Raw genomic sequence first — 27,410 nt, forward strand, 5'->3', positions numbered from 1 at the left:
CTTTGAAACTTTCTCCCTCCTTGGCATTGGTGTCTTTATTGCCCTGTGTCTTGACTCTCTCACCTCTGTCCTTTAAATGTCTGTTGATGATCCCCTGAATTTGGTTTGTTTACTGTTTCTCCCTCAGTGACAGTTCTCTTCCTAAGCATTGAACCTGCCTTGAACCTGAATTTTCAGAATCAAAACTTGCTGTTAGACACACACCCTATTTATGATTGTCTTGTCAGCTGGTCACCTCTCATTCATCTCTCAAACGCATGATACCTAAAACTAATGTTGTTAACTTATCTGTCACACAGCTCTGTTTTCTCTGCAGTCTGATCACCTTTTTCTGATTTCTTCAGCAAGAAACCCAGAAATCCATCACTTTCTTCTCTCTTTTGCACTTTCACTTTCATTTATTTTGATCTCTGGGTTCCCCCATCTTCTCCTTCCCTACTGTCCCTTCCCTGCCTTGGGTTTGCTTTTTATTACTTCTTAAAAGAGAAAAATTATTTGACTGCACCAGGTTTTAGTTGTGGCATGTGAACTTGTAGTTGCAGCACGTGGGATCTAGTTCATTGTCCAGGAATTGAACCCGGGCCCCCTGCATTGGGAGCATGGCATCTTAGCCAGTGCACCACCAGGCAAGTCCTTATATTGCTTTTTAACTGGATGCATCCTGTAGGTCTCCCACTCATCTGTCTCCCACCCAAATCAAATCACCAAATCACCAAAATCAGCATTCTTTCCTTTTACCTCCCTGTAAGGAATCGTGGTGAACTGTGCGTGATGTGAAATTTGCCATTTTAACCACTGTGAGCGTACAGTTCAGTGCTGTCAGTACAGTGCCTGCACAGTATTGTGCGGCCACCTTTCTTTTTGAGTCAGGTAAACTTTTTCTGAAGTAAAACATATGTGCAAAAAGGTGCACAAATCACAGATGTGCAGCGTGATTGTTCATAAAGTGTACACACTATGTATTCCTTCATCTTGCTCTGGAAATATCAGCTGGAGGAGACTTTTTTTTTTTTTCTCTTTTTCTACATTTTACGTAATTTACCCATAAATACTGTTCTGCGATTAGGACAGCTTGCGTTTATTAAGCCTTTATTCTTTAGTAGTCTCAGTGCTCAATTATTTATTATGCATCATCTCATTGAATCCTCCTAATCTTTTGAAAAAGGTTCTTGCCTGGAGAATCCCAGGGACGGGGGAGCCTAGTGGGCTGCTGTCTATAGGGTCGCACAGAGTTGTACACGACTGAAGCGACTTAGCAGCAGGGACTATAATTATCTCCATTTTACAGATATGGAAATTGAGACCTAGAAACTATCCAAGACCATGTAATAAGCAGGGTTTGACTTTAGGCTATGTTTAATGCCATTATACTGTTTATTTTGGTAGAATATACATAAAATTTACTGTTACCATTTAAAGTATACAGGTCAGGGGCATTCAGTACATTCATTATTTTGTGTAACTGTCACCACTATTTTGTTCTTTTTCAAGATTCTTTTGAATTTTCAGGACTCCTTGCAATTCTATACGAATTTTAGGATCAGGTTTTCCATTTCTGCAAAACAAAAACACAAAACTTGTTTTCCTAAACTTCATATTCAGTTTGTTGATTGTGAATATATGCAACTGCAACTGATTTTTGTATGTTGATCTTGTACCCTGCAACTTGTGGATTCTTTAGGATTTTCTGTATATACGATCATGTAATTTGTGAATAGTTTTATTGTTCCTTTTTGATTTGAATGCTCTTTTATTTATTTATCTTGCTTAATTGTTCTGGTAGGGCTTTCAGTACTATGCTGAATAAAGGTGACTGAAACAGGCATCAGTGGTGTTGGAAGCAGTGAAGAGGTCAAATTGGATAAAGCCAGTGTTGAAATGATTGACTCAGCTGTGATTCTTGGGGATAGAGGCTCTAGTGGGGTCGTGATGAAAGAGGTCAGGTGCCAGTGGGTCAGGGAGTGTGTGTGTGAGAGAGAGAGAGAGGGAGGGAGGGAATGAAGGAGGGAATAAAGAAGGAAAGAAGACAGAGCCTGCAGAAGATTGAGATAAAAAATGGTGAGTATGTTTTGAAGAAGAAAGGACTTGGTGGTAGCTTGAAGAAGTACAGATATGAAGGCAGGTCTCTGATTCTGTTTTGTTCCATTAGAGTCACCATAAGCATGTTCACATGCAGAGGGAAAGGAGCCCGTTGAGAGCTAGTGTCTGATGCAGCAGGGTCCTAGAGTCGGGGGTGGGGAGGTGGATTAGAATGGAGGGGAAAAGTGGGGACATCTCATATTCAGAAACGGGAGAGGAATGTTATTTGCTTTAGCTGTTATTTAATTTAAAGGATAATTTAAGGTTTTACTTCTGTGTACTCTTAATTCAAGGCTTTGTCTTTTACTTACTTGAATCTCAGAGGTGAACATCTAAGCTAAGGGGAAACAGTAGGGAGGTTTTCCAAAAAAATTTAAAGAGAACTATTGTATGACTGAGCAATCCCAGTTCTGGGTTTTTTCCAAAAGAAAACAAAAACACTAATTCAAAAAAATAAACACACCGCTGTGCTCAAGGCAGCATTATTTACAGAAGCAAGATAAGAATGCAACCTGAGTGCCCATTGTTAGGTGAATAGATAAAGATGTGGTATATATTTACAGGTGGAATATTACTCAGCTAAAAAAGAGAATGACAGCTTGCCATTTATGACAACATGGATGGACCTAGAGGGTATTATGCTGTATGAAATAGGTCAGACACAGAAAGACAAATACTGTATGGTTTCACTTGTATGTAGAACTTAAAAAATAAAACAAATTTACAAATGTGTTAAAACAGAAACAGACTAACAGATACAGAGAACAAACTGGTAGTTACCATAGGGGCGTGAAGTCAGGGTAAGAGTGAAATTGGTGAGGGAGATTAAGAGGTTCACACTTCTAATAATAAAACAAGTAAGTCACAAGGATGTAACGTACAGCAAAGGGAATATAGGTAATAAGATGATAATCATTTTTTATGTTGACAGTTGGTAGCAAGTTACTATAGTGATCATTTTGTAGCATATAAAAATATTAAAGTACTATGTTATACATGTGAAACTAATATAATATTGAAAGTCAATTATATTTCAAATTAAAAAAGATAACATCTGCTAGGGCTGTTCTGGTATTTTGTATCGTCACAATACGTTTTTCTCATGTAAGTATTTTTTTCCTGTTTAGTGTAAAATTTAGTGTATGACTGTTTGAAATTAAAAAAAGGAAATCATGGGGCTTCCCGGGTGATCCAGTGGTTAAGACTCCATGCCTCTACTGCAGGTGAGGCCAGGAGAAAAAAACAAACAGGCATGTTTATCTTATATTATTTCTTTTGCATTTGAGATTTTATTTAAGTGAATTTAAGTTTAAAAAATAGATGGCTTGAGTTTTTTAGTCCAAGCCCTGATATCTACCAGGGAATTTGTTAACAACCGTTTTAAGATGTGATACACACAAGATAATGTGTGTGAAGACAGTGACTAAAGATGTCAAGATTTGGATGAAGATTTTTTTGGTAAACCAGTGGCTGGAGAATTATTGTTCAGTTTGCAATGTTATTATTTTTTTTTCTGCAATGTTATTATTAAACCTCTGTGTTTTTTTGACATCCATTATTTTTAAACAAAAGTAAAATGATCATTAGAGGAGAATTTGCTTCATGCTGTGAATGCTTGATGATTCTCTTCACAAAGATTATTAAAGCTTTTTCTTTGGTGACTCTGTGATCATTAACAGGGCAACTGCTCTGTCTTACTGTTACCAAACCAAGAGTCCAATGTTCAACTAATGAGTTCGTTTCTCAACTCACAGAGAAGCCATGTCTGATTGGTGATGCTCCGGGTTTTTGTTTTTTTTCCTGTTCATAGTGATCCATAGATAATTCTCAGAGTATGGTTCAATTTAATGCATACCATATTTTTAAGTGTTGTGTAGGTCTAGCAGATGATTGGTATCTGAAATGCCGACAAGTGAGAGAGGGATTTAACACCCTAAAATGAGTGGTCTTGTATAGCTTTTTTCATGCTTGCTTTATTTCTGTAAGTTGGCTAGGGAGTTTTCACAGTTTGTTTTTGTTGAATAATAAAGAACATGTCTGGCCTTTGTCCCAGATTCCTGGCACAGAACTTCTAAAACTCTTAGAATTTCCCAAGTAATGGAAATATAAAGTAATGCTCAAAATTCTCCAAGCCAGGCTTCAGCAATATGTGAACCGTGAACTTCCTGATGTTCAAGCTGGTTTTAGAAAAGGCAGAGGAACCCAGAGATCAAATTGCCAACATCCGCTGGATCATGGAAAAAGCAAGAGAGTTCCAGAAAAACATCTATTTCTGCTTTATTGACTATGCCAAAGCCTTTGACTGTGTGGATCACAATAAACTGTGGAAAATTCTGAAAGAGATGGGAATACCAGACCACCTGATCTGCCTCTTGAGAAATCTGTATGCAGGTCAGGAAGCAACAGTTAGAACTGGACACGGAACAACAGACTGGTTCCAAATAGGAAAAGGAGTTCATCAAGGCTGTATATTGTCACCCTGCTTATTTAACTTCTATGCAGAGTACATCATGAGAAATGCTGGACTGGAAGAAACACAAGCTGGAATCAAGATTGCCGGGAGAAATATCAATAACCTCAGATATGCAGATGACACCACCCTTATGGCAGAAAGTGAAGAGGAACTAAAAAGCCTCTTGATGAAAGTGAAAATGGAGAGTGAAAAAGTTGGCTTAAAGCTCAACATTCAGAAAACGAAGATCATGGCATCCGGTCCCATCACTTCATGGGAAATAGATGGGGAAACAGTGGAAACAGTGTCAGACTTTATTTTTCTGGGCTCCAAAATCACTGCAGATGGTGACTGCAGCCATGAAATTAAAAGACGCTTACTCCTTGGAAGGAAAGTTATGACCAACCTAGATAGCATATTCAAAAGCAGAGACATTACTTTGCCAACAAAGATTCACCTAGTCAAGGCTATGGTTTTTCCTGTGGTCATGTATGGATGTGAGAGTTGGACTGTGAAGAAGGCTGAGCGCCAAAGAATTGATGCTTTTGAACTGTGGTGTTGGAGAAGACTCTTGAGAGTCCCTTGGACTGCAAGGAGATCCAACCAGTCCATTCTGAAGGAGATCAGGCCTGGGATTTCCTTGGAGGGAATGATGCTGAAGCTGAAACTCCAGTACTTTGGCCACCTCATGGGAAGAGTTGACTCATTGGAAAAGACCCTGATGCTGGGAGGGATTGGGGGCAGGAGGAGAAGGGGACGACAGAGGATGAGATGGCTGGATTGGCATCGCTGACTCGATGGACGTGAGTCTGAGTGAACTCCGGGAGTTGGTAATGGACAGGGAGGCCTGGCGTGCTGCGATTCATGGGGTCACAAAGAGTCGGACACGACTGAGCGACTGATCTGATCTGATCTGATCTGAAGCCCCCTTGGATCAGACTTGAATTTATGTTAATGAGATGATTCAAGATGGGGCCTGGTCACCAGAAAAATCAACCATGTAATTAGAACGTTGGAGCTTTGAGCCAGTCTGACCTCTGGGGAAAGTTGAGGGACTGGAGATTGAATTTAATGTTGTAGCCCATGATTCAGTCAGTCGTAGTTATGGAATGAAACCCCAACAAAGCTCTGAACATCAGAGCTTGGCAGAACTTCCTGGTTGATGATATGCTGGAAAGGTGAAGCACCCTGATTCTGTGAGAAGAGACAGGGAAACTCTGTGTTCAGGGCCCTCCCAGACTGTGCTCTGTGTGTATCTTCATTTAGCCAATACTGATTTGTATCCTTTATAATAAAACTGTAATAATAGGTATGTGCTTGCTTGTGTGTGTTCGGTCATCTAACTCTTTGCGACCCCGTGGACTGTAGCCCGCCAGGCTCCTCTGTCCATGGAATTTTCCAGGCAAGAATACTGGAGTGGGTTGCCATTTCCTTCTCCAGGGGATCATCCCAACCCAGGGATAGAACCCGCATCTCCTGTGTCTCCTGCATTCTCAGGTGGATTCTTTACCCACTGAACTATCAGGGAAACCCCCAGGAATAGGTATGTGTGAGTGCGTGCTCAGTCGTATCTGATTCTTTGCAACCCCATGAACTGTGGCCTGCCAGGCTCCCCTGTCCATGGAGTTTTTCAGGCAAGAATACCAGAGTGGGTTGCCATCTCCTAAAGTCCTGTGAGTTGTTTTAGCAAGTCAAACCTGAGAGTTGTGGGAACCTGTGAATTTGTAGCCAATTGGTTAGAGATGGTGGCCCAGGACCACCAAAGTGCAACTAGCAACTGGAGTAAAGGCAGTCTTGTTGGGGACCATGTCCCTGAAACGTGGACTCTGGTGCTACCCTGAGGGTTAGCATCAGAATTGTATTGAAGTTTACCAGTTGGTGTCAGAGTAGTTTTATATTTCTGTTATAATTCAACTTAAATTAGTGGCCAGATGTGAGTTGATGAGGTGATATACCCAGGAAGAGGGGCATGGCTTTTAGTCCTTTCTGGCTTATTAGGGCCTCATACATTCAGTCCATCTACATTTAGTGTCTGTATATGACAAGGTCTGTGCCAGACAAAAGGTGGTAGGAACGTCCCCATACTTATTCCTTAGGAGTTTTTAATGTAATGTAGTAGACACATGGAATTTTTGCATTCTGTGGTAGAGAAGGAATCTCAGCTCTTGGAATGGCATTTTCATTCTTTGGCAGGACACTGGGGCTGGGTTAGAGATGGGTTTTCTAGGCAGTGGGTACTTTAGGACCAGAGAGATGTCCAGTGGATGGGGACAGGGGGTTGTGGGTGCCAATGGTTGTTTCAGAATAAATGACTCTATTTATTGGCTGGATGTGTGTATTAGGGCAGTGTTTTTGGAGAGAGGTTAAATGGACCACTGTATCAGAATTTCTCTGTCCCCTGGTTCCCCCATCCCCTCCCAGGAATGCTGGTTATTTCTTTTCTACCTTTTTTTTTGATGATGGAAAATGTCGATGGACAATAGTAAAATGAATAGTGTAATAACCCCCATCGTCTATTTATCCCCAACTCTGTTAACTCTTGGGCGGTGACTTGATTTATAATGTTTGCTAATTTCTCTTGGGGAGTCTTTACCCATGTATTTACTATACCAGTATCAAGCTACCACACAATTTCACTGAACAAGAAGTTAGGTAAAGATTTTCAGAATCAGCTCTCCTGACCCCAGCTCGTGACTCAGACCACCTTCCTCTTTGATTACTTTTTTTAAATATCAAAAATAATTTTATCCATAAGTATTTAGGTTTATGTCCCTCAGGACTAGTTCTAAAAATATATCCACAAAACTTTCATCATATCTAAAATAAGCAATAATTCCTTAATATCAAATATTCAATCTCTGTTCACACTTCTCCACACATCTTCAGATAAGGTCAAGAATTACATTTGACTGCCTTATCTCTTAAGTCTCTTTTAGTCTGTAGGATCTTTCTTGATCTCTTTCTTGTTTCCTTTGAAGATTATTTGTAGAATAAAGTTTATTTTGTAGAGTTTGGCTGATTGCATCCCCATGATGTTTGCATCAAAGTTCCCCATCCCCTGTTTTTCCTCTCATTTCATAATTGGCACTAGAGCAGTAGTTTTCAAATGAGGTTCCAGGATCAGTAACATCAGCATCATCTGGGAAACTTATTAGAAGTACAGATTCTTAGCTTCACTCCAGGCCTGTTGAATCAGAAACTCTGAAGAAGAGGCCTTCAGTCTTCTCAATAATTCTGATGTATCCTAAAGTTTGAGGACCATTGCTATGTCAGCTTGATCAGATTCAGGTTTGTCCCCCACCCATCTCACTGTCTTACCCTCACCAACTATGGTAGGTGTCAGGGAGATGCAGTGGAATGAGGAAGGGACAGACAGGAAAGGTGAGCCGCCAGCCTCCCAGGGAGTGAGGAGCACGGCCCGCTGCGTCTGGTGTCTGAGTTCTACTCAGGAGGAAATCTTACTATCCAGTGGATACCTCCACAGTGCTTTATCAGACAAACGGCCTTGATCATGAAGAACATTTACTTCTGAATTTGCTGACCTCAAATGCTTAGAAACATCTATTTTGTATCTTACAAAGTCTCACTATGCAGAGAGTTATCATCTTCATGTTACTTAGTTTCTACAGGTGGTCAGCATGAATACTTTTTAGACTTCTCTCATTGCTGTAGAAAAATACAAGTGTTCCAACTTTGCCTGCTTCCTTTCCAGTTGACTTCCTTTAGTTTAGTTCATTAAATGTATTATAATTTCACCCCACAAAATCAAGATGAGCTCAATCACAAAAGTGGCAAAGTGGTAGAAACAGTAATAAAGTAGTTAATACTTTTAAAAAAGCTCATTCCATGTAAATTTTTTTTCTATCAAATGAAAAAGAAGTGAAGCTGGTCGTTAGGGATGAGAGTCTTCAAGAAAAAAGATTAAATGGAGCATGTCTGTAAAAAGGTCGAGCACATGTGCCCTGGTCCGGCTCCGATTTTGGTCAGCATGCCTAGCCTCAGCACTTCCTTCACTGTCCATCTCAGGGGCATCCAGGCCAGAGAGTGGGTGTCCTGTGCCTTCACTGCAGGCTTTCATTTCTTCACCACGTAGGCTTGGGAATCAACTCAATTAGATTTGAGTGTTCATGGAGGAGTGTTTGTTGACCTTATATAGAAATTCTGCTTAATAGGGTATTTGAACAAATTGAACAGGATAGATTGAGAGTACTAAGGTGCCTTTCTGCTTTCACATAATCATCAACTGCCCAATTTCATATAATTAAGAATTTTTTATCTAATTAAACCTTCTTTAGGGTTCCTCCTCCAAAGCTGTTTCCCTAAACATTTGTCTTCCAGAAGAGTATTTGGTGATGCGGGGAGAGAAGGAAATAGAAGCAGAGGTACATCACCATTATACTAAAAATGGCATGGGGGATCAAATTTGATTCTGTTGGGCTACAGTTTTATAAGCCAGGTCTTAAACATTTCCCGTATCTCAGATTTTGCTCCGAGGTTCTAAGTAGCATGCACACTAATTTTGACCTTGAAGGAATGGAAAGAAATGGTAGCAGAGTGGAAGCTAATGAAACAGTTGAATAATGAATTATATTTTCTTGTCGGATGGTGGTTTTTGTCACACCTCCTCCTACTGGATATGTGATACATTTTTCAAAGCAAATGAAGATGTTCAGGATAAGCCATTATTTAATCAGTGAGAATGAATATGCCCCTGCAGATGTTTTCACAAATATTTAGATAAACATTTTAACTTTAGTGTTTCTAAAGAAAAATAAATGATCACAGTAACTTCTGCCTATTATCAGTAATTGTAACAGATAATCCTTTGAAGAACAAAGATTCAGGGCCAGCAAGAAAGCAGTTATTGTGAAGTCCAGACTGGCTTACTGATCATGGACGTGAGAACTGTTTTTCAGCATCAAGTCACAGAGGAGAGGAGAGAGGATTTTTTTTTTTAAGATGATAGTGAATAAAATCATTAGCTTTTCAGAAATAAGGATTTTTAGCAGTAATAAATAAAACTGTTTACATCAGTCATTAGAAATGCAAATTAAAACCATGATGACATACTACTTTATACCCACTGTTATAACAATAAAAAAATATTAACAAGTGTTGACCAGGATGTGGAAGAACTGGAACCCTCGCATCCTGCTAGTAGGAGTGGAAAATGGAAGTCTGGCAGTTGCTCAAAAACTTAAGTATGGAGTTACCATACAGCCCACCAGTTTCACTCCTAGATGTATACCCAAGAGAAATGAAAATGTGTAAAATGTGTATACATGAAGGTTCATAGTAATGTTATTCTTAATAGCCAAAAAGTGGAAAAAGCCCAGGTGTTCACCAGCTGATGAATGGATAGATGAATGTGGTATGTCCATACAATGAAACTGTCTGACAACAAAAAGAAATGAAGTACTAAAAGGTGCTATGAGAGGCCACATATTGTATTCTACTTACACAAAATGTCCAGAAAAGGCAAATCTATAGAGACAGTAAACTACTGGTTGCCTATGGCCAAGGGGATTGGGGGGAATGGGGAGGGAGTGCTGATGGATATAGGGTTTCTTTTTGAGGTGTTGAAAAAAGATCTAAAATTGATTATAGTAATGGAGACACAATTCTTTGAATATACTAACAACCGTTGTATAGTATAAATGGTTAACTATGTGATATGTGAATTATATCTCAATAAGGCTATCACATTAAGAAAAATAAAGCTTTTTTTTTTTCTTCTTCCCATCTTATCTCTAGCTATTGCAATTCCAGGCCCCCCTGAGAGGTTAAGCTATGGCTAAGTACAGTTATGGTTACTTCTGTTTTTCTTTATATTGACTCAGTCTTTGTACTTAAAGTGAACTTAAGTGGGAAAAAAAAAAAGTTTTTAAAAGAACTGTTAATGCTGATCTTAGAAAAGTACTCAGTTTTGGACCAGGTTCATCAGTAAATTTTGATTAGTTGGTAAGTACTAATATTTGATAAACTGAATTGGTCTCATGTCAAGATTCCAAATGCAGATTTCTACCGGAGGCTTTAAACATCATTTGAAAAGACATTTTAGACATTTCAAGAAAGAAGGTGCATTCACACAGTTACACTGATGTGATTGTTAACCTGGTTACCCTGCTGGCATCCCCGGGCTGATTTTGGATGTTGTCCTTCCATGGCTGAGAGCATGGGCTATGAAGCTGAGTGCCTGCACTCAGTCTGGTTCCACCTTTGTTAGTAGAATGAGTTATTTAACTTTTCTTGCCTTAGATTCTTTATCTAAGTGTAATGTAAGTTTATGTACTTAATGACTTCGTAAGTTTGATAGTACCTCATAAAGTTTGTATTAGAGTTAAGTGACTTAATAACCATGAAGTGTTCAGGGCAGATCTTGGCACATAACTTTTTTTTTCTTGACCAAGATGCATGTGGGATCTTAGTTCCCTGACCAGGGATCAAATTGGGAGTGCAGAGTCTTAACCACTGGACTTCCAGGGAAGTCCCATCCTGGCACGTAAATGTTATATGTTTTTATTTATTTCATCTCCATAATTTCCAGCATTGTTTGTTATTTGGATCAGCAGAATTTCCTTTTGGCTTCTGTATTGACTAAGATTAGGTTTTTTGGATATATATCTGAAGAAAACAGAAACATTAATTTGGAAAGATACATACGCCTCTGTGTTCACAGCAGCATTCTTTACATTAGCCAAGATACAGAAGCAACCTAAGTGTCCATCAGCCAATGAATGTAGATAAAGATGTGGTGCAGAGACTTCTCTGGTGGTTGAGTGGTTAAGACTGCATTCTCTTGTGTAGGGGACACAGGTTCCATTTTTGGTTGGGGAACTAAGATCCCACATGAATCATGGACTAAAAAAAAAAAAAACAGATGTGATGTATACATACACACACACATACCCAGTGGAATATTAGCCATAAAAATGAGTGAAATCTTGTCATTTGCAGTAGCATGGATGGACCTGGAAGGTATTATGCTCAGTGAAATAAGTCAGACTGAGAGGGAAATATGATATGTTTTAACTTATATGTGAAATCTAAAAAATAAAGCAAATGAATAAATATAACAAAACAGAAACAGACTCACAGATATAGAAAATTGGTGGTTACCAGTGGGGAGAGGGCTGAGGGAAGAAGGGCAAGATAGGGGAAGGGAATTAAGAGGTACAGACTACTAGGTATAAAGTAAATAAGATATGAGGATGTAATGTGTGGCACAAGGAATATAGCCAATGTTTTGCAGCAACTTTAAATGGATATAGTCTATAAAATTTATTGAATCATTTTGGTGTTATACAGTTGAAAGTGAAAGTCACTCAGTCGTGTCTGATTCTTTGCGAGTCCGTGGAATTCTCCAGGCCAGAATACTGGAGTGGGTAGCCTTTCCCTTCTCCAGGAGATCTTCCCAACCCAGGATCAAACCCAGGTCTCCCTCATTGCAGGTGGATTCTTTACCAGCTGAGCCACAAGGGAAGTCCATTATACAGCTGAAACTAATGTAATATTGTAAAGCAACTATATATACTTCAGTTTGAAAAAGATTAGGTTTGTCTGTAAGTGGCAAAAAATTGGCAGCCTGAAGTTCAGGACCAGTAGAACAGGGGGCTTCATGAGGTTAGGGATCCATGTCCTGCTACTTTGCAAGCCTTTTCCTTTTCTTTTCCAGAGCTGCAATACAAAGGGTAATTAAAACACATAGAATTCGTAGTGTAAGTGTGTTAAGGTAAAATAAATCTCAGGAGACATAGCCAAAAGAGTTGATGCAGTTGCCCCTGGGGAGCAGGAATTGCAGGTAGGGAGAGACGGATTAGAAGAGGGCTCTGTTTTATTGACGTTGTTTTCTTCGTTACAGCCTTATAGTATTAACTGGCTTTTAAATTTATGACATGTTAAAGTTTGATGACAAGATTTTTAGAAAATTAGGGTTATTTCATGTAATGATTGTCAAACTTTTTTTTTACTTAACAGTATATCTATCTTGAAGGTCTCCCTGGCACTTCATGTAGATCTGTAGCATCCTAAATTTTAATGTGTGCATAGAAGTTCATACTCTAGCTATACCAGTATATCCTTAACTTCTTTTTCTAGACAACTTTTATTTTCACTTTTTCTATTACCTAAAATACTATAGTGATTATAGTATTACATATAGTATTTTATATACATATATAAAACATATTCCTGAAAGTGGAATTATTGCTAGGTCAAAGGCAGTTCACAGTAAAAATTTTGACAGAAACTGCCAGATTTTCTTCCAAAATTTTGAGATCACTTTGATGACTGTGTGGGGAATAGATTGATGTAGAGCAAAATGGGCTGTGGGAAGACAGGTTTGGAGGCTGTTGCAATCATCCTGGCAAGAAATGATGCCCTTCAGACTAGGGTGGATATGGAGAAAGGTAGACTGATTCAAGAAACAAAGTGGGTGGGAGAACAGATGGAATTATTAATGAAGCAGATGTGAGTAATGAAAGAAAGGAAGGAGTCAGGATGATTCAGGTGCACCCGTGACATCAATTAGAGTTGTCATGTGAGATGAAACTTGCTTGCCATGACCAGACTAGATGAATTCATAAATGCTTTGCCACTCTGACATTTTATAACTTGGGGATCCATGGCAGCACCCTTATTTATAGATTGACTGAAGCACATATTGAATACTTTTTCTTTTATAATTGTAGGTGTATAACTTCAGTTGATGTTGTTATGGAGCAAACATTGAGTTTATCACTAAACATTATAAATTTTAATCTTCTGTAGATCATTAGACTCCTTTTATTTTCCTTCTGTCTGCAGCGACACATCTGACCAGTGCCCTACCTCCTTCCACCAGCTGCAGTCAAGAGTGATCTTTATAAAATCCAGTCTGTGATGACTCCCTTTGCTCCAGTTTCTTCATATTGAACAGAAATGCTGTATCCACAGCTGATCCACTCACAGGGATCATTTCCAAATGGTTTTCTCCAACTCCACCTTGTCTGGGGGTGGCTGAGCCCCCATCCTCTTTCTGTTGGTCTCACAGGTGTTCAAGACTGGGGGGAAGTAGAGAGCCCTCAGGTGGGGAATCAGTGGAGCAAAGGGACGGCTATTCTCTACTAGAAGACTTTCCTGCCACTCCCTAGTATTGGAATAGGGAATCCTTTCTTCTTCTCTCAACTGGTACTTCTTCTCTCATTAAGCCTTGGTCACTCTGCTCCATATATTCCCTTCTGGTTTTGCAGTCATATCCAAGGGAATCTTTATCAGGTTAAATCTTTGTTCCTGCTCTTCTCCCCCAGCTGAACAAAAAAGAAAAGACATAGAAATAACTATAGTTCATTACTTCTGAACATGGCTCTGCCACAGATTGGCTTCCAAAATGACCCTTGCTCACCTCTTCTCCCACATCTCTGTTCCTTTCCCACACTGCTCATGCCATATCATATGTCTTTCATTTCCCCAAATCCTCAGTTCACTCAGCTTCCATCCCAGCCATGCCTAGACCTGACTACAGACCCAGACCCTCCTGGGCCTTCTGTAGGCACTCTTCGTATGTGCTCACAGAGCACTCTGTACTTGCCTTTGTTGTAGTATCAGTAGATATCACATCATTATGATGATAATTATTGGTCATTTTTAGATAGTTCCTAAGATCTTTGTTGGGCCTCCCTTGTGCTCAGCTGGTAAAGAATCCGCCTGCAATGCAGGAGACCTGGGTTCGATCCCTGGGTTGGGAAGATACCCTGGAGAAGGGAAAGGCTACCCACTCCAGTGTTCTGGCCTGGAGAGTTCCATGGACTGTATAGTCCGTGGGATTGAAAAGAGTCGGACATGATTGAGCAACTTTCACTTTCAAGATCTTTGTGGGCAGGGGCCATATCTGAATCACTTTTATTCATATTTCCCCACTAGATCGCACAGTGCCTGTCATAGAAGGGCTCAGTAATTATTTGTTGAATGAATGAATATGTATTTGGCACCAACCAATATTGAATGATTTTTATTTAGCTCAAGGATAGAGGAAATAATCAATACAGAAGAATAATATAGAGGAAAATTGTGATTTTGGAAGAGGCTACTTTAATAATAGTTGGAAGCCAGGTTGCAAAAGCCTCAAAAAAAAAAAAAAAAAGTGGTCAGCTCACAAAACAGCTCATTTGAGAAGTTTGATGTTGGAGGGAAGTCTTTATGTGCATGATATAGCTAGAGGCCCAGCAGGGTCTGCTAGGAGTTCTCTCTGGGTAGCTTGTGGGAAGATGGATATCAGATGTTGGACAGACTAGAGAAATAGCTCAATGGGATGGACTTCATTATCGTCATATAGTCACAGGTACTGGCAGAAACTACCATACCAGGGCAAACATACTGTTGGAGTTTTTGCTCTAAACTTCAGTGACCATGTACCTTGTTCAACCAGCACAAGATTCTAGGAAGAAAAAGTGAAGAAAGGATAGCAGCATTCTTTCCCTCTTCTGACCCTCAGAGAAAGCAGAATTAATTTGTGTGTGAACTCATGGAAGATACTTTATCTTTTCTCTTTTCCTTCTCTTTTCTCTTTTTTCTTAATTGTGAACCCAAAGTGAGTCCTACAGTTTACTGATTGGGTCTCTAATTGGGTTGTGCTCAGTTGCTTCAGTCATGTCCGACTCTTTGCGACCCCACTGACCGTAGCCTGCCAGGCTCCCCTGTCCATGGGATTTTCCTGGCAAGAACACTGGAGTGGGTTGCCATTTCCTTCTCCAGGGGATCTTCATAACTCAGGGATCAAACCTGAGTCTCCTGTGTCTCCTGCACAGCAGATGGATTCTTTACCACTGAGCCATTACCCAGCACTTTTTCTTGGGCTTCTCTTGCTTCGCTGAGTGGTCCTCCCCTGACACCCTACTTCTCCCTCATCTGTTTCCAGGCACCCTGGGATATTTATCCAATCCAAAAACCTTGCCTTTGGGGCTTTCCTCAAGCTTTGCCCAGAGATGCACTTTCACCCCCTGGCCTATGAGGGCCCAGCACAATGTCACCCTTGGTGGCAGCCCTTCCTGGCAGTCTCCATGTTGTGATTAACCGTGCTAAAGGGCCTGCTCTGACAGCTGCTCTGTATTCCACTTTTGAGATTTGCTATGCTGTGCTATGTTATACTAGGCTGAGATCCCCCAGACACAAGGCCCTTGTTAATGTCCTGCTTCTGTTCTCTGCCTCTGTACACAGCTGGTGCTGCTAACATCCTACCAGCCTGGCTTTGAGTGTGCCTATTTGCCTTCCCAGGAGTCACAGAATCTTTCATCCTGAGCTCTAGCGTTAGTCGCTAGTCGTATCCGACTCTTTGGGACCCCACGGACTGTAGCCTGCCAGGGTCCTCTCTCCGTGGGATTCTCCAGGCAAGAATACTGAAGTGGGTTGCCATGCCCTTCTCCAGAGGATCTTCCCAACCCAGGGATTGAACCCAGGTCTCCTGCATTACACGTAGATTCTTTACCGTCTGAGCTACCTAATCGTGCTTGGGTTTTGTTCTCCAGGCTTTTGTGCCATTTCCTGCTATGGGAAAATTCTATTATCTTGTCTGTCATATTTTAATTTAAGAGAGACTTTGGGACATGTTTTCAAATTCTCCAAATGTTCTTAATATTTGCCACATAAAATATTCTACATGCTCAAAAAACCATGTTTTAATTTTCAGAGTATGTCTGTGTTTAGGAGTTCATTTAATCAGTAATAATGATTTTTAGTTTCCATTGAGACTGCATTTGTTAATATTTTTGAGGCACATGTTTTCAGATCAGATAACCTAAATTTTAAGTTTTCCTACTCCCTGTCAGTCTTTGTTTATGATAGAAAGGAGAGCATTTTAGGCATTGTTTTCTGCTGGAAGATTTTCTCAGATTTACACTGGTTGAATACTTGGATTCACATAAAGTCTGATCTGCTGTGTTTGAGCTCTCTAAGCAGTGGTGAAATTAGAATGGGTGGTCTCTGACTGCTGTGGTTATTGACTGCATCCTCTGTGTGCCTTGGCGTTATCTTCTTCCAACTGCAGCTGTTTCCTCTGACCCTATAAAAGTTTTTAAGACATGTACTAATTTAAAATGAAATAACACATAGATTTATCAGGCAGCATGTCTGTGCCCCTTTTGTTTACCTTTTCATCCACACAGTGATCCATTCGAGCTAAATGCCTTAAGTCTCTTGTTTTTAATTACATTTTACACTGCAAGTCAACTTTTTTTTTTTTTTTTTTAACACTTTTGAACTCTTTCAGTTAGTGGGAATGCTTTAGGAATTTTAAAAAATAATTTTGTCTTTTTTTGCATGATAGATGGAAATAGTGATTTTAAGTTCACATTTAAAAATTTGGATTCCTTCTTTATGTCTTTGTTTTAAACATACAGTTCTTATTTTATGATAAGTCTATAATTTTTCTGTCTAGCCCTTTGAGGTATCCCCTGATAGCACCCATGCTAAATTGTATCACTATGTGGTTTATAATTTCAGATTGTATACTAATATTTGGTGGAGTTTTAATTATGGAAACCCCATGAGGCTTGGATTGAGGGCTTATGCTGGTGTATTTTCATCTGTTTACCTGAGTGATGAGACGTGTATTTTCAAATGATCAAAGTCAACTCTCCCGCATCTCTCTCAAGCTTCATAAAATCAGGGATCTTCATTTTGTTCACTAATGTTTTCTAAATTGTCTACTACACTGCATGGCATGTGCTAGGTACTCTGCTTATACTTTTAATCCACTCTTTTATTGAGGAAGTAGTGACAAATTATTGTAGGTACTTTCAGGAACCACTGGGATTTTCTTTCGATTTTTGCCTATTTGTTCCAGTAACATACCTTTGACCCTGTGCTATGCAAAATGATAATTCTAATCCTAGTAAGGTGAGCATTTCCCTCCTTCCTGGGTCTGTATTTGTTTCAGAAACTTTGCATTAGAGTTTGGCTCTCAGAGCCATCTTCAATTTCTTTTTCAGTAACCCTCAAAGTTCTGTTTTTTGGAGATTAATAAGGCATATTCTGTATGTTTGTTAAAATTAGATTAATCTTTAACTATAGAAAAACCCAGCTTGTTCAAATAATATAGTTCAGTAGTAAGAATTCAGATAACCATCAAACACAAGGAATGATGCAGGTGAGAAGCAGGAAAAATTAGCAAAAAGAAAAAAATTTTTTTAACTTAAAGACATGTGATACATTTTTCTAATTAATACACTGACCATGGGTAGAGAAAACCCATCCATTTTGAAGGAGAGTATAACTTAATGGTTCATTTTTTTATTTTAGTGTAATACTCATTAAATTATTTTAAAAGGAAATGTAAATACTATTAGTTAGCAGGTCTTGTAATTATTTTTAAAAGAAGAAAATTTAAATGTTTGATATCGTGACATTACCAGTAAATTTAGTAGACTTCTTACTTATCTGGTGTGATACAAATTAGATAGAACTTGAATGTGAGTAGAAATAAAATTGCCACTCATGTTAAAGTTATAAAGAGTTTGTTTTCAAAGACATATATATATTCTTTAGGTTGTCTTTATGTGATCATGTTGAACCACTGTCTGTGGTTGATGATGAAAGAATATGAATTGATCCACCACTTGGTATTGAGTTTCCTGGTTCTCCTATGAAAGATCTTTACAAAAAGGGGAAATAAAGATGGGTCGTGTGACATAATGATGACTAAACATTATTTTTTTTGTTCTGCAGTTCCAATTCCTGGCAGATTTGATCGGCGAGTGTCAGGTATGTATTCTTTTTCATAACATAGTACTAAAATGCTATTTTAAGATGGGATTATCTTAAATAAAAATCAGTTCATCTTTTTAATAAGGTAAGTTGATAGCATTATAGAACATTATCAGAATTACCTGTGATGCCTTTGTTCTGTTTCATTTTATTTTAAATATATATGTGCTTATTTTTAGATTACTAAAGTAAGTTTGTCTCATTTATGTCATTGATATTTTTCCATGTTCATAATTATGGCTTCTAAAAACAACTTTTCACATTACTATTTTTGGCATTCTAGATTATGCTTGCCGTTAATTTTTTTTTTAAGGTTTATTTATTTTTATTTTTTGGCTGTGGTGGGTCTTCGTTGCTGCACGTGGGCTTTCTCTAGTTGAGGCGAGGGGGCTGCTCTGTGTTGTGGTGCGTGGGCCTCTCACTGTGGTGGCTTCTCTTGTGAGGCAGGGGCTCTAGGGTGCCAGGCCTTCAGTAGTGGCAGTTTGCAGGCTCTGGAGCCTGGGCTCGATGGTTGTGGAGCATAGGCTTGGCACGTGCAAGCTTCCCAGAGCAGGGGTTGAATCCATGTCTCCTGCATTGGTGGGCAAACTCTTAACCACTGAACCACCAGGGAAGTCAGCCTAAACTTCTTGCTCATGTTGTTGAGCCCCTTAAATTACTTCCTCAGTTGTAGCTCTGGGAGTAGCAGTCTCTGGTCAGAGACTGAGCATTGCCTTGGCTGCTTCTTTGTACTACTTTCAAGAGACAGTAGAAAATAGGCTACAGGGAGAAAGATGCCCTGCCAAGACCTGTTCTTCACCTCCATCTCACTAATATAGGCGGTGCTGACTCCTTTCATTTATTTTTTAAATATATTTTTATATTCTTGACTTACAAATGTACTCCTTTAATTTAGAAGTAAAATAGTGCCTCGGATTGTTTTATCTGGCATTCCTTTGATTATTAACAAAAAATGAATATTTTCCAAATACAGGAAGTCTATTTTTATTTTTTTATATGCAACTAGTTTAATAATACATTTCCCATTTAACTGGTGTGGTCTAGATAATTTAATTTTGCTCTTTTTTATTGACTCAAAAATTTTGATCTGTGACTGGTACCTTGAATACTTCCTGGCACACAGCAAGTACTCAGTAAATATGTATTGACTATATACATCTGGGGTCGCAAAGAGTCGGACACGACTGAGCGACTTATCTGATCTGATCTGATCTGATATACATCTCTCTTTATTTCATGATTGTTCTTAAGCTGAGAAGGGCCCCATTTTTTCACAGAGCTGATAAATATGTTTTCTGAAAGTTTTTCTTATAATTAAAATGCTAAGCTTCTGAATATATCTAGTTTATTTGGTCGTATAGCTGGGATGTTAATGTGTTTCAAAATTGCTATGCGAGCTATATGTGTCCCATCATTCTTTCATATCCCCTTGTTCTGGAAAGTTTCTTGGTTTTAAATTGTCATGTGACCTAATATCTAGTAAGGCTCCAAATCCCTTTTCTACTTCTTAATCCTTTTCTTTGAGAGAATCTGCTCATTTATGTTTTCAGAAAGTTTTTGCTAAGACTGTACACCAAAGTCTGTTGAAAGGAGATGGAAGAATGTGTTGTTTACTATAAAAAGTCATTTACGGAAATAGGAATTCCCTTGTGGTCCAGTGGTTAGGACTGAGCTTTCACTTCAGGGGGCACGGGTTTGATCCCTGGTTGGGGGTGAAAAGGGACTAAGATCCTTTATGCCTCGAGGTGCAGCTAAAAAAGAAAAAAAAGTCATTTATGGAGAGGAAATAGAGTAGGAATTAAGGCTAGTATGAGACTTATGAGCTGCCATCTCCCATTTCTGTTCTTCCCTGCACCTTGTTTTACCCAAAGTTTAGTAATAATAGCTGTTGACATCTGTGGGACAGGCCTAGGAAGTGGAGAGTGCAGTGACACCTCCTCCAGAGGTCACAGAGGGTCACAGATGAATTGCTGCGTAGGCTCTTTGTCAGTGTGGTTCAGTCCTTGAACTCTGCAGAACGCAGACAAGTGCTTGGTATTATCCCTTACCCTTAGCTCTTACAGTCTTACTGCAAAGTTAAAACTTGTTAATATCACTCAAATGTTAAATGAAAATAAAGAATTCTTAACAGAACCAAAAATGATTATGCAGCAGAGAAAATAGCTTGTTAGCAAGAGCTAATGGTTTTTTGAGTGCCGGCTTCGTACTCAGTACACATTTTTAAGGTCTTGCTAAATGCCTGCCTTGTGTTGTTGAATATAATGCTTACACTAACACTATGAGTTACATGCTCTGATTACCCCATTATTCAGGTGGGGAAACTGGGGCAAAGCAGAGCTTACATAACTTGAAGCAGTCAAGGTGATAAAATGCCCAAAGATAGCTTAAAGCCTAAGTAGTAACCTTCCCATCCCTAAGTACCCATTCTTGTACCCTCTAGAACTCTTGCTCAGTCTTCAGCTAAATCCCGTAAATTTCTTAGCCCACACTCTGAGTTTGGTCTTCATCTTCGTAATCTAGCTAAAGCGTGGCTTGCCCTCAAGGTCACGTCTCTTTCCCTTTCCTTGTAACACTCATGGCAGATGTGAGTGTCTCTGTTTTTCCTCATTGCTTCTAGACCTTTCTCTCTCTCCTCCCTAAAGCCCTCAGCCTCAAACCTCACATTATATTCTCCCAGCCACAGCCCCTCCTTGTTGTCGTCCTCTAATAACTCCCAGGTTCCTTCTCATTTCCACATAAATAATCCTTTCAGCGTCTGGTCCTTCCATTCCTTGACCTCTTCTCCTCCAGGGTTGTGGTCTTCCACCTACTTCAACCACTCACTGCTGTGGTTGTACTGTGGTAGGACCAGCATCACTGCTCTCCGTATTCTCAGTCAGTGGTCCAGGCCTCCCAGCACTGCCCGCTGCCTTCTCACAGCTCCTTTGCTGTCCTCCCCCAGCTCTCACAGCTCATTGATCCTGTCTCCTTTTCATTCTTTCTCAATTCCTCTTTACTAACCTTAAATTTCTTGATCAGTGATTATAACCACTTCCCTCAGTTCTCTTTTCCTTTTATATTTGCTTGGCTAAGCCACACTCTGGTTAAACCCCTTCCCCACATATTCTGTGTCTGCACCGCATCTGTATTTGGTGGAGGGAAAACACACAGCCCTGCTGACTGATCTTGCCCTCAGTTCATGATCATTAACGTCTGGTACGCTCTTGATAACCACAAGTATATTGTTTCTATACTTCTTTCACTCTCTTGTTCTCCTAGATGAGTCTTTCATACCTTCTTTCTCCCCAAACCTACAACACCTCCTCCCGCTCCTATTCCTAGCAGATAATCTTCTCAAATTAACTAAAGAAACAGAAATAATGGAAGAGAATTTCCATAGACTCCCACATCTGTCCTTCCCCACCTGCCTGTGAGTCCAGTTGTCCACCTGTACACTAGATCTCAACCCTTCATCCTTGCAGCAGTTACCTCTTCTTTATCCTGCATAATCTTCATCCTTCAGCTGGTTTTTCTCAGCAGCATATCATTGGCACTCCCTTCTTAAAATAAAACGTTTACAAATCACTCTTCCCTCTCCAGCTGCCACTCTTTCTCTCTGCCTATCTTTATAGCAAAACCTCTTGAAAGAGTGGTCCATACATGCTTCCCGTTTCTCTTCTGTTCTCTCTTGAGCCCGTTCTAGTCAGACTTTTGTTCCCATATCTCACCAAAGCTACCTTTGTGGACTGCTCATTCACATTCTTCAGACCCTCATGTGAAGGATACCTTCTCAGGCCTTAAGTATGGCCTAAAATCCTCGCCCCTCCCCAGCACACAAACACAGCCTATCTCCCTACTTTATTTTCTCCTTAGTGCCCTTCCTTTTTTAATTTACTTATCCCATTTACCATCTAGTTCACTATGCAAGGGTATAAACGCCAGTCAAGCAGGGAATTTCATCTGTTTTGTTCACTGGTGTATAGTTAACATTTGGAACAGTGTCAGTAAATATGGCCAGATCAGGAAGGATCATGAATCAGGAAGAGAAATTATTGTAGGCAGAAAAAAAATCAAGAAGTGCTTCTTGGAAGGAGGAAATTGCACTGGAAGTTGAAAAATATGGTTACTGTTGGGCTAGTACCAAGAAGGATGCATTCTAGGTAGAAGAATGTCTTAAAACTTGAAGGAGGATAAACGGGACCCAGCTGCTCTGGCCATAGGAGAGGAGATAAAATTGGAGGAACTTCTCTGGTGGTCCAGTGGTTAAGACTCTGCTTCCACTGCAGAGAGCATGGGTTCAATCCCTGGTCAGGGAAGATCTGCATGTGCCATGCTACTGCTACTGCTACTGCTAAGTCACTTCAGTCGTGTCCGACTCTGTGTGATCCCATAGATGGCAGCCCACCAGGCTCCCCTGTCCCTGGGATTCTCCAGGCAAGAACACTGGAGTGGGTTGCCATTATCCTTCTCCAATGCAGGAAAGTGAAAAGTCAAAGTGAAGTCGCTCAGTCGTGTCCGACTCTTAGCGACCCCATGGACTACAGCCTACCAGGCTCCTCCATCCATGGGATTTTCCAGGCAAGAGTACTGGAGTGGGGTGCCATTGCCTTCTCCGGCATGTGCCATGAGGTACAGCCAAAGGAAAAAAAATTTTTAATAAAATAAATTGGAAAGAGAGTTAGGGAATGGGCTCCTGATATGATCCAAGGATCTCAGCTAAACTATTTGTGTGAATACATGTGCTTTGTCAGACACTGCAGAAGAGAATTCAATGACTCAGGATGTCTGACTGAATAATAACCTGGAAGGTAAAGCAGCAGAGGAGAGCTAGCAGTTCTTGAGCCAGGCCTTGTATTTAAATGTCTCCTCCTATTATTAACCCTTTAACAAGGTTCTAGTATTGTTACACCCTTATACCGTTGAAGAGACCAAGGACTGGGGACGTAGAGAAATAGTGAATGTGGAATAATGGATCCACTCTCAGACTGTAGTGTGTGTAGCTTCCGAGATGAGGCCTTCCCCTCTTTGATGCCTCCTCTCTCCTGCAAAGTACTGGAATTGAAAACCTGCAGCTTCCAAGTCCTACATTCTAGCAGAACAGCCCCTCTACATCAAGTGATGAATACATCAATTGAAGACAGTCCATAAATTCTTTAAAGGCAGATTTCTTGAATTCATCCTAGATTAGCACTGACTGTCCTTGAGTTTGAAACGTTAGTTTGATTCTGTTAATTTAAAAACTTAAAGGAAAACCAAAAACCCTTCTCCTCCTGCCCCCAATCCCTCCCAGCATCAGAGTCTTTTCCAATGAGTCAACTCTTCGCATGAGGTGGCCAAAGTACTGGAGTTTCAGCTTTAGCATCATTCCTTCCAAAGAAATCCCAGGGCTGATCTCCTTCAGAATGGACTGGTTGGATCTCCTTGTAGTCCAAGGGACTCTCAAGAGTCTTCTCCAGCACCACAGTTCAGAAGCATCAATTCTTCAGTGCTCAGCCTTCTTCACAGTCCAACTCTCACATCCATACATGACCACAGGAAAAACCATAGCCTTGACTAGACAGACCTTTGTTGGCAAAGTAATGTCTCCGCTATTACTGCTATTTAAAAAGGCACCCAGTCTGTAGTGTTTTGTTATGGCAACCCTAACTCTCTAATATACCAGGCTGTATCACCTCTTCACAGGAACCAGCAGGACACCATAGGGCCTGAAGCCAGTGACCAGGCCTGGTAGAAATGAAGGGGTTTTCTCTCACAAATACATTTTAGTGATTCACATTTCTGGATGAGTAAAGCAGCAGTTAAAATCTAGAGGAGGAAGTTATGCTGGATAATCTATTGTTACTTTGTACACTTCCCTATTACTAACTAGTGACATCTGCTGGACAGTGGTGGCAAAGTTAATACCCTCAAGTGAGAGGCTGTGCTGCTCTTTTAGCTTTTGTCTTCAGTAGGTTTTGAGTATCTCATGACATTCAGTGTAGTTCTTGAGGCTGCAGAGGGGATCACACTGACCCTGGGACTCCCCAAGTAACTTTTACACTGAGATAAGCTTCCTGATATTTAGAACCATAAGGGACAGCAATTACAGAGACCTAAAAATAGATTTTTATATAGAAAATGAGAAAAGTAATTTGGGATCAGGACCAGGAAGAAGTAGAGAGGTTGAGGTAAACAGAGGAAGAAGAAAAAGGAGCTGAGTCTGATGTTCAAAAAAGTGAAAACATCCAAACCAGTTAAAAAAAAAAGATACACTGTTTTTCCACTAATGTCTGTGTGGCTCAGTCATGTCCAACTCTCTGCGACCCCATAGACTGCAGCCCACCAGCTTCTCTGTCCATGGGATTTCCCAGGCAAGAATACTGGAGTGGGTTGCTACTTCCTTCTCCATTTTTCACAAATAGGAAACATATTAATAATTTTAATGAAAATAATTGCTTTTGTTTAAATCATAGTGCTGTGTCTTAAGACTTCAAGATGTAACATTTGTTGCCTCAGTTACATTTATGTCTAAAAGTACAAAAATGAGCTAAGTGCTACAGTACTTTCCTCCAAAATCAGAAGAAGCCTGAAAATAAGCGAGCTCAAGACTAAGTGTCATTATCAGTAAAATCCTGTCAGTCTCATCATTAAAAGACTTGTTATTTTCAACTTTTTAAATGAAAAATTTCCATACATATGCAAAAGTAGAAAAAGTTAGTATAATAATCCCCGTGTACCCACCTATCTCCAAAATGAGGGTTTTTAAAATGCATTTTTCAAAGAAGACATTTTGAAATCCTGGACCAAGGAGTAACAGGGTAGACTGAATAAAGGTCAAGTATGAGAATATTTCTGAGGCAGAATTTGATGTATTCATTGGGTAACAGGTGGAAAGAAGGCAGTAATGGTGAGTTCCAAATTTCTAGTTTAGAAAACTGGGCTGACAATGACAGTGTTAATCAAGATCACAGAGAACCAAAAGGTTTGCAGTTTAACATACTATCTGAGAGCTGCCTTCAACACAGCTTCCTCAGCCCCCTACCCAAATACCTATGAAAATGTGAAAAGTGACAGCAGTAACATCTAAGACCTCAGGAAGGTGTCTGCCTTAATCTTTAGGACAGACCTGAGATAAACGTGTTTCCTTGTGGAAACAAGAATGGCTTGGCGAAAGATAGGGAGTCATTATATTCCATCCCTTACCTGGCTCAGCTCCAAAAGCCTGTGCTACCAGGGGTTCGGCAGCGCTCTACAGAACATTACCTGGTGCTGTTTTAGGGATTAGAATGATGTCTGTTCTCTTACTCCCTTCTCCCGAGTTTTTCTCCATCTATTTAAGGATCCTGGTTTCCTGTTAGGCAGAGTATTGATGGCAGTACAGCACAGAAGGCATGGCCCACACCTATAGGCTGGTCAAGAAAGGGCATCCTATCTGCAGTTCATGTGGGAGTCACCATTTCTCAGGTATTCCATTAGTTCAGAAAATCAGTGGGAAGGAGGAAGCTGGAGGGCAGCTAGACCAGCACTGCGGGGAGTAAATGTCTCTCAGAAATCAGGGATTGAGAGTGGTACATATCATCTCATCCCTTCATTGTAGATACATAGAGATTTTTAGCCATCATACAGAAGAATGGAGTGTAGGGTCAAGAACCAGTCATATTCCTTGCCTGCTCACAAATAAGACGTAAACCCTAACAAACAACATAAGGCTTGTAAATGAACTTGGTGGATTAAGGATATAAGAAGAATGAAGATTAGAAGGGTCCACTACAAAATGCTGATTTGTTGTTCAGTTACTCAGTCATGTCTGACTCTTTGCGACCCTATAGACTGCAGCACGCCAGGCTTCCCTGTCCTTCACCATTTCCTGGAGTTTGCTCAGACTTACGTCCATTGAGTTGGTGGTACTATCCAACCATCTTGTCCTCTGTTGTCCCCTTCTTCTGCCTTCAGTGTTTCCCAGCATCACGGTCTTTTCCAGTGAGTCAGTTCTTCACGTCAGGTGGCCAGAGTATTGGAGCTTCAGCTTCAGCATCAGTCCTTCCAATGAGTATTCAGGGTTGATTTCCTTTAGGATTGATTGTTTTGATCTTGCAGTCTGAGGGACTCTCAAGAGTCTTCTCCAGCACCACAGTTCCAAAGCATCAATTCTTCGGCGCTCAGCTTTCTTCACAGTGCAACTCTCACATCCATACATGACTACTGGAAAAACCATAGCTTTTGGAAAAACTATAGCTTTGACTAGACGGACATTTGTCAGCAAAGTAATGTCTCTGCTTCTTAATATGCTATCTAAGTTGGTCATAGCTCTTCCTCCAAGAAGCAAGCATCTTTTAATTTCATGGCTGCAGTCACCATCTGCAGTGATTTTGGAGCCCAAGAAAATAAAGTCTGTTGCTGTTTCCATCATTTATCCACCTATTTGCCATAAAGTGATGGGTACAGATGCCCCAGTTTTTGAATGTTGAGTTTTAAGCCAGCTTTTTAACTCTCTTCTTTCACTTTTATCAAGAGGCTCTTTAGTTCCTCTTCACTTTTTGCCATAAGGGTAGTATCATCTGTATATCTGAGGTTATTGGTATTTCTCCCAGCAGTCTTGATTCCAGCTTTGCTTCATCCACCCCAGCATTTTGCATGATGTACTCTGTGCATATAAGTTAAATAACCAGGGTGACAATATATAGCCTTGACATACTCCTTTCCCAATTTGGAACCAGTCTGTTGTTCCATGTCCGGTTCTAACTGTTGCTTCTTGATCTGTGTACAGATTCTCAGGAGGCAGATCAGGTGGTCTGGTATTCCCATTTCTTTAAGAATTTTCCAGGAGAAGGAAATGGCAACCCACTCCAGTGTTCTTGCCTGGAGAATCCCATGGACAGAGAAGCCTGGTAGGCTGCAGTCCATGGGGTCGCACAGAGTCAGACACGACTGAAGCGACTTGGCAGCATTCGTTGTAAAATCCCCTAGTAGATAACAAAGTTCATCTTCCTAATGACTTATAGGGTTTCTACAGTGATTAACAAGATCTGGATTAAGCAAATCAGTGGTGGGGTGAAAAATCAAATAAAATTGCTTATTTTGCTTTCTGAAAGACTGAGTGTCTGTTATACAAGAAAATATCATATGACAGTGATAATGACCTTTAATTAAGACTTTTTTAGAGATGTCGTTTGTAAGAGGTCTA

At 40.1% G+C, this 27,410-nt stretch overlaps 1 protein-coding gene across 2 annotated transcripts in view; it reads left to right on the forward strand.

Annotated features, from left to right (window-relative positions):
• PRKAR2A (protein kinase cAMP-dependent type II regulatory subunit alpha) overlaps positions 1 to 27,410 on the forward strand; it is a 70,812-nt gene that overhangs the window by 8,204 nt on the left and 35,198 nt on the right. For both annotated transcript variants that reach the window (XM_055558374.1, XM_055558373.1), the window contains exon 2: positions 18,230 to 18,265. In XM_055558374.1, the coding sequence (XP_055414349.1) occupies positions 18,230 to 18,265 (36 nt within the window). The remainder of the gene's footprint in view (positions 1 to 18,229; positions 18,266 to 27,410) is intronic.

The sequence above is a fragment of the Bubalus kerabau genome, chromosome 20 (genome assembly GCF_029407905.1).
Source record: "Bubalus kerabau isolate K-KA32 ecotype Philippines breed swamp buffalo chromosome 20, PCC_UOA_SB_1v2, whole genome shotgun sequence".
NCBI lineage: Eukaryota > Metazoa > Chordata > Mammalia > Artiodactyla > Bovidae > Bubalus > Bubalus kerabau.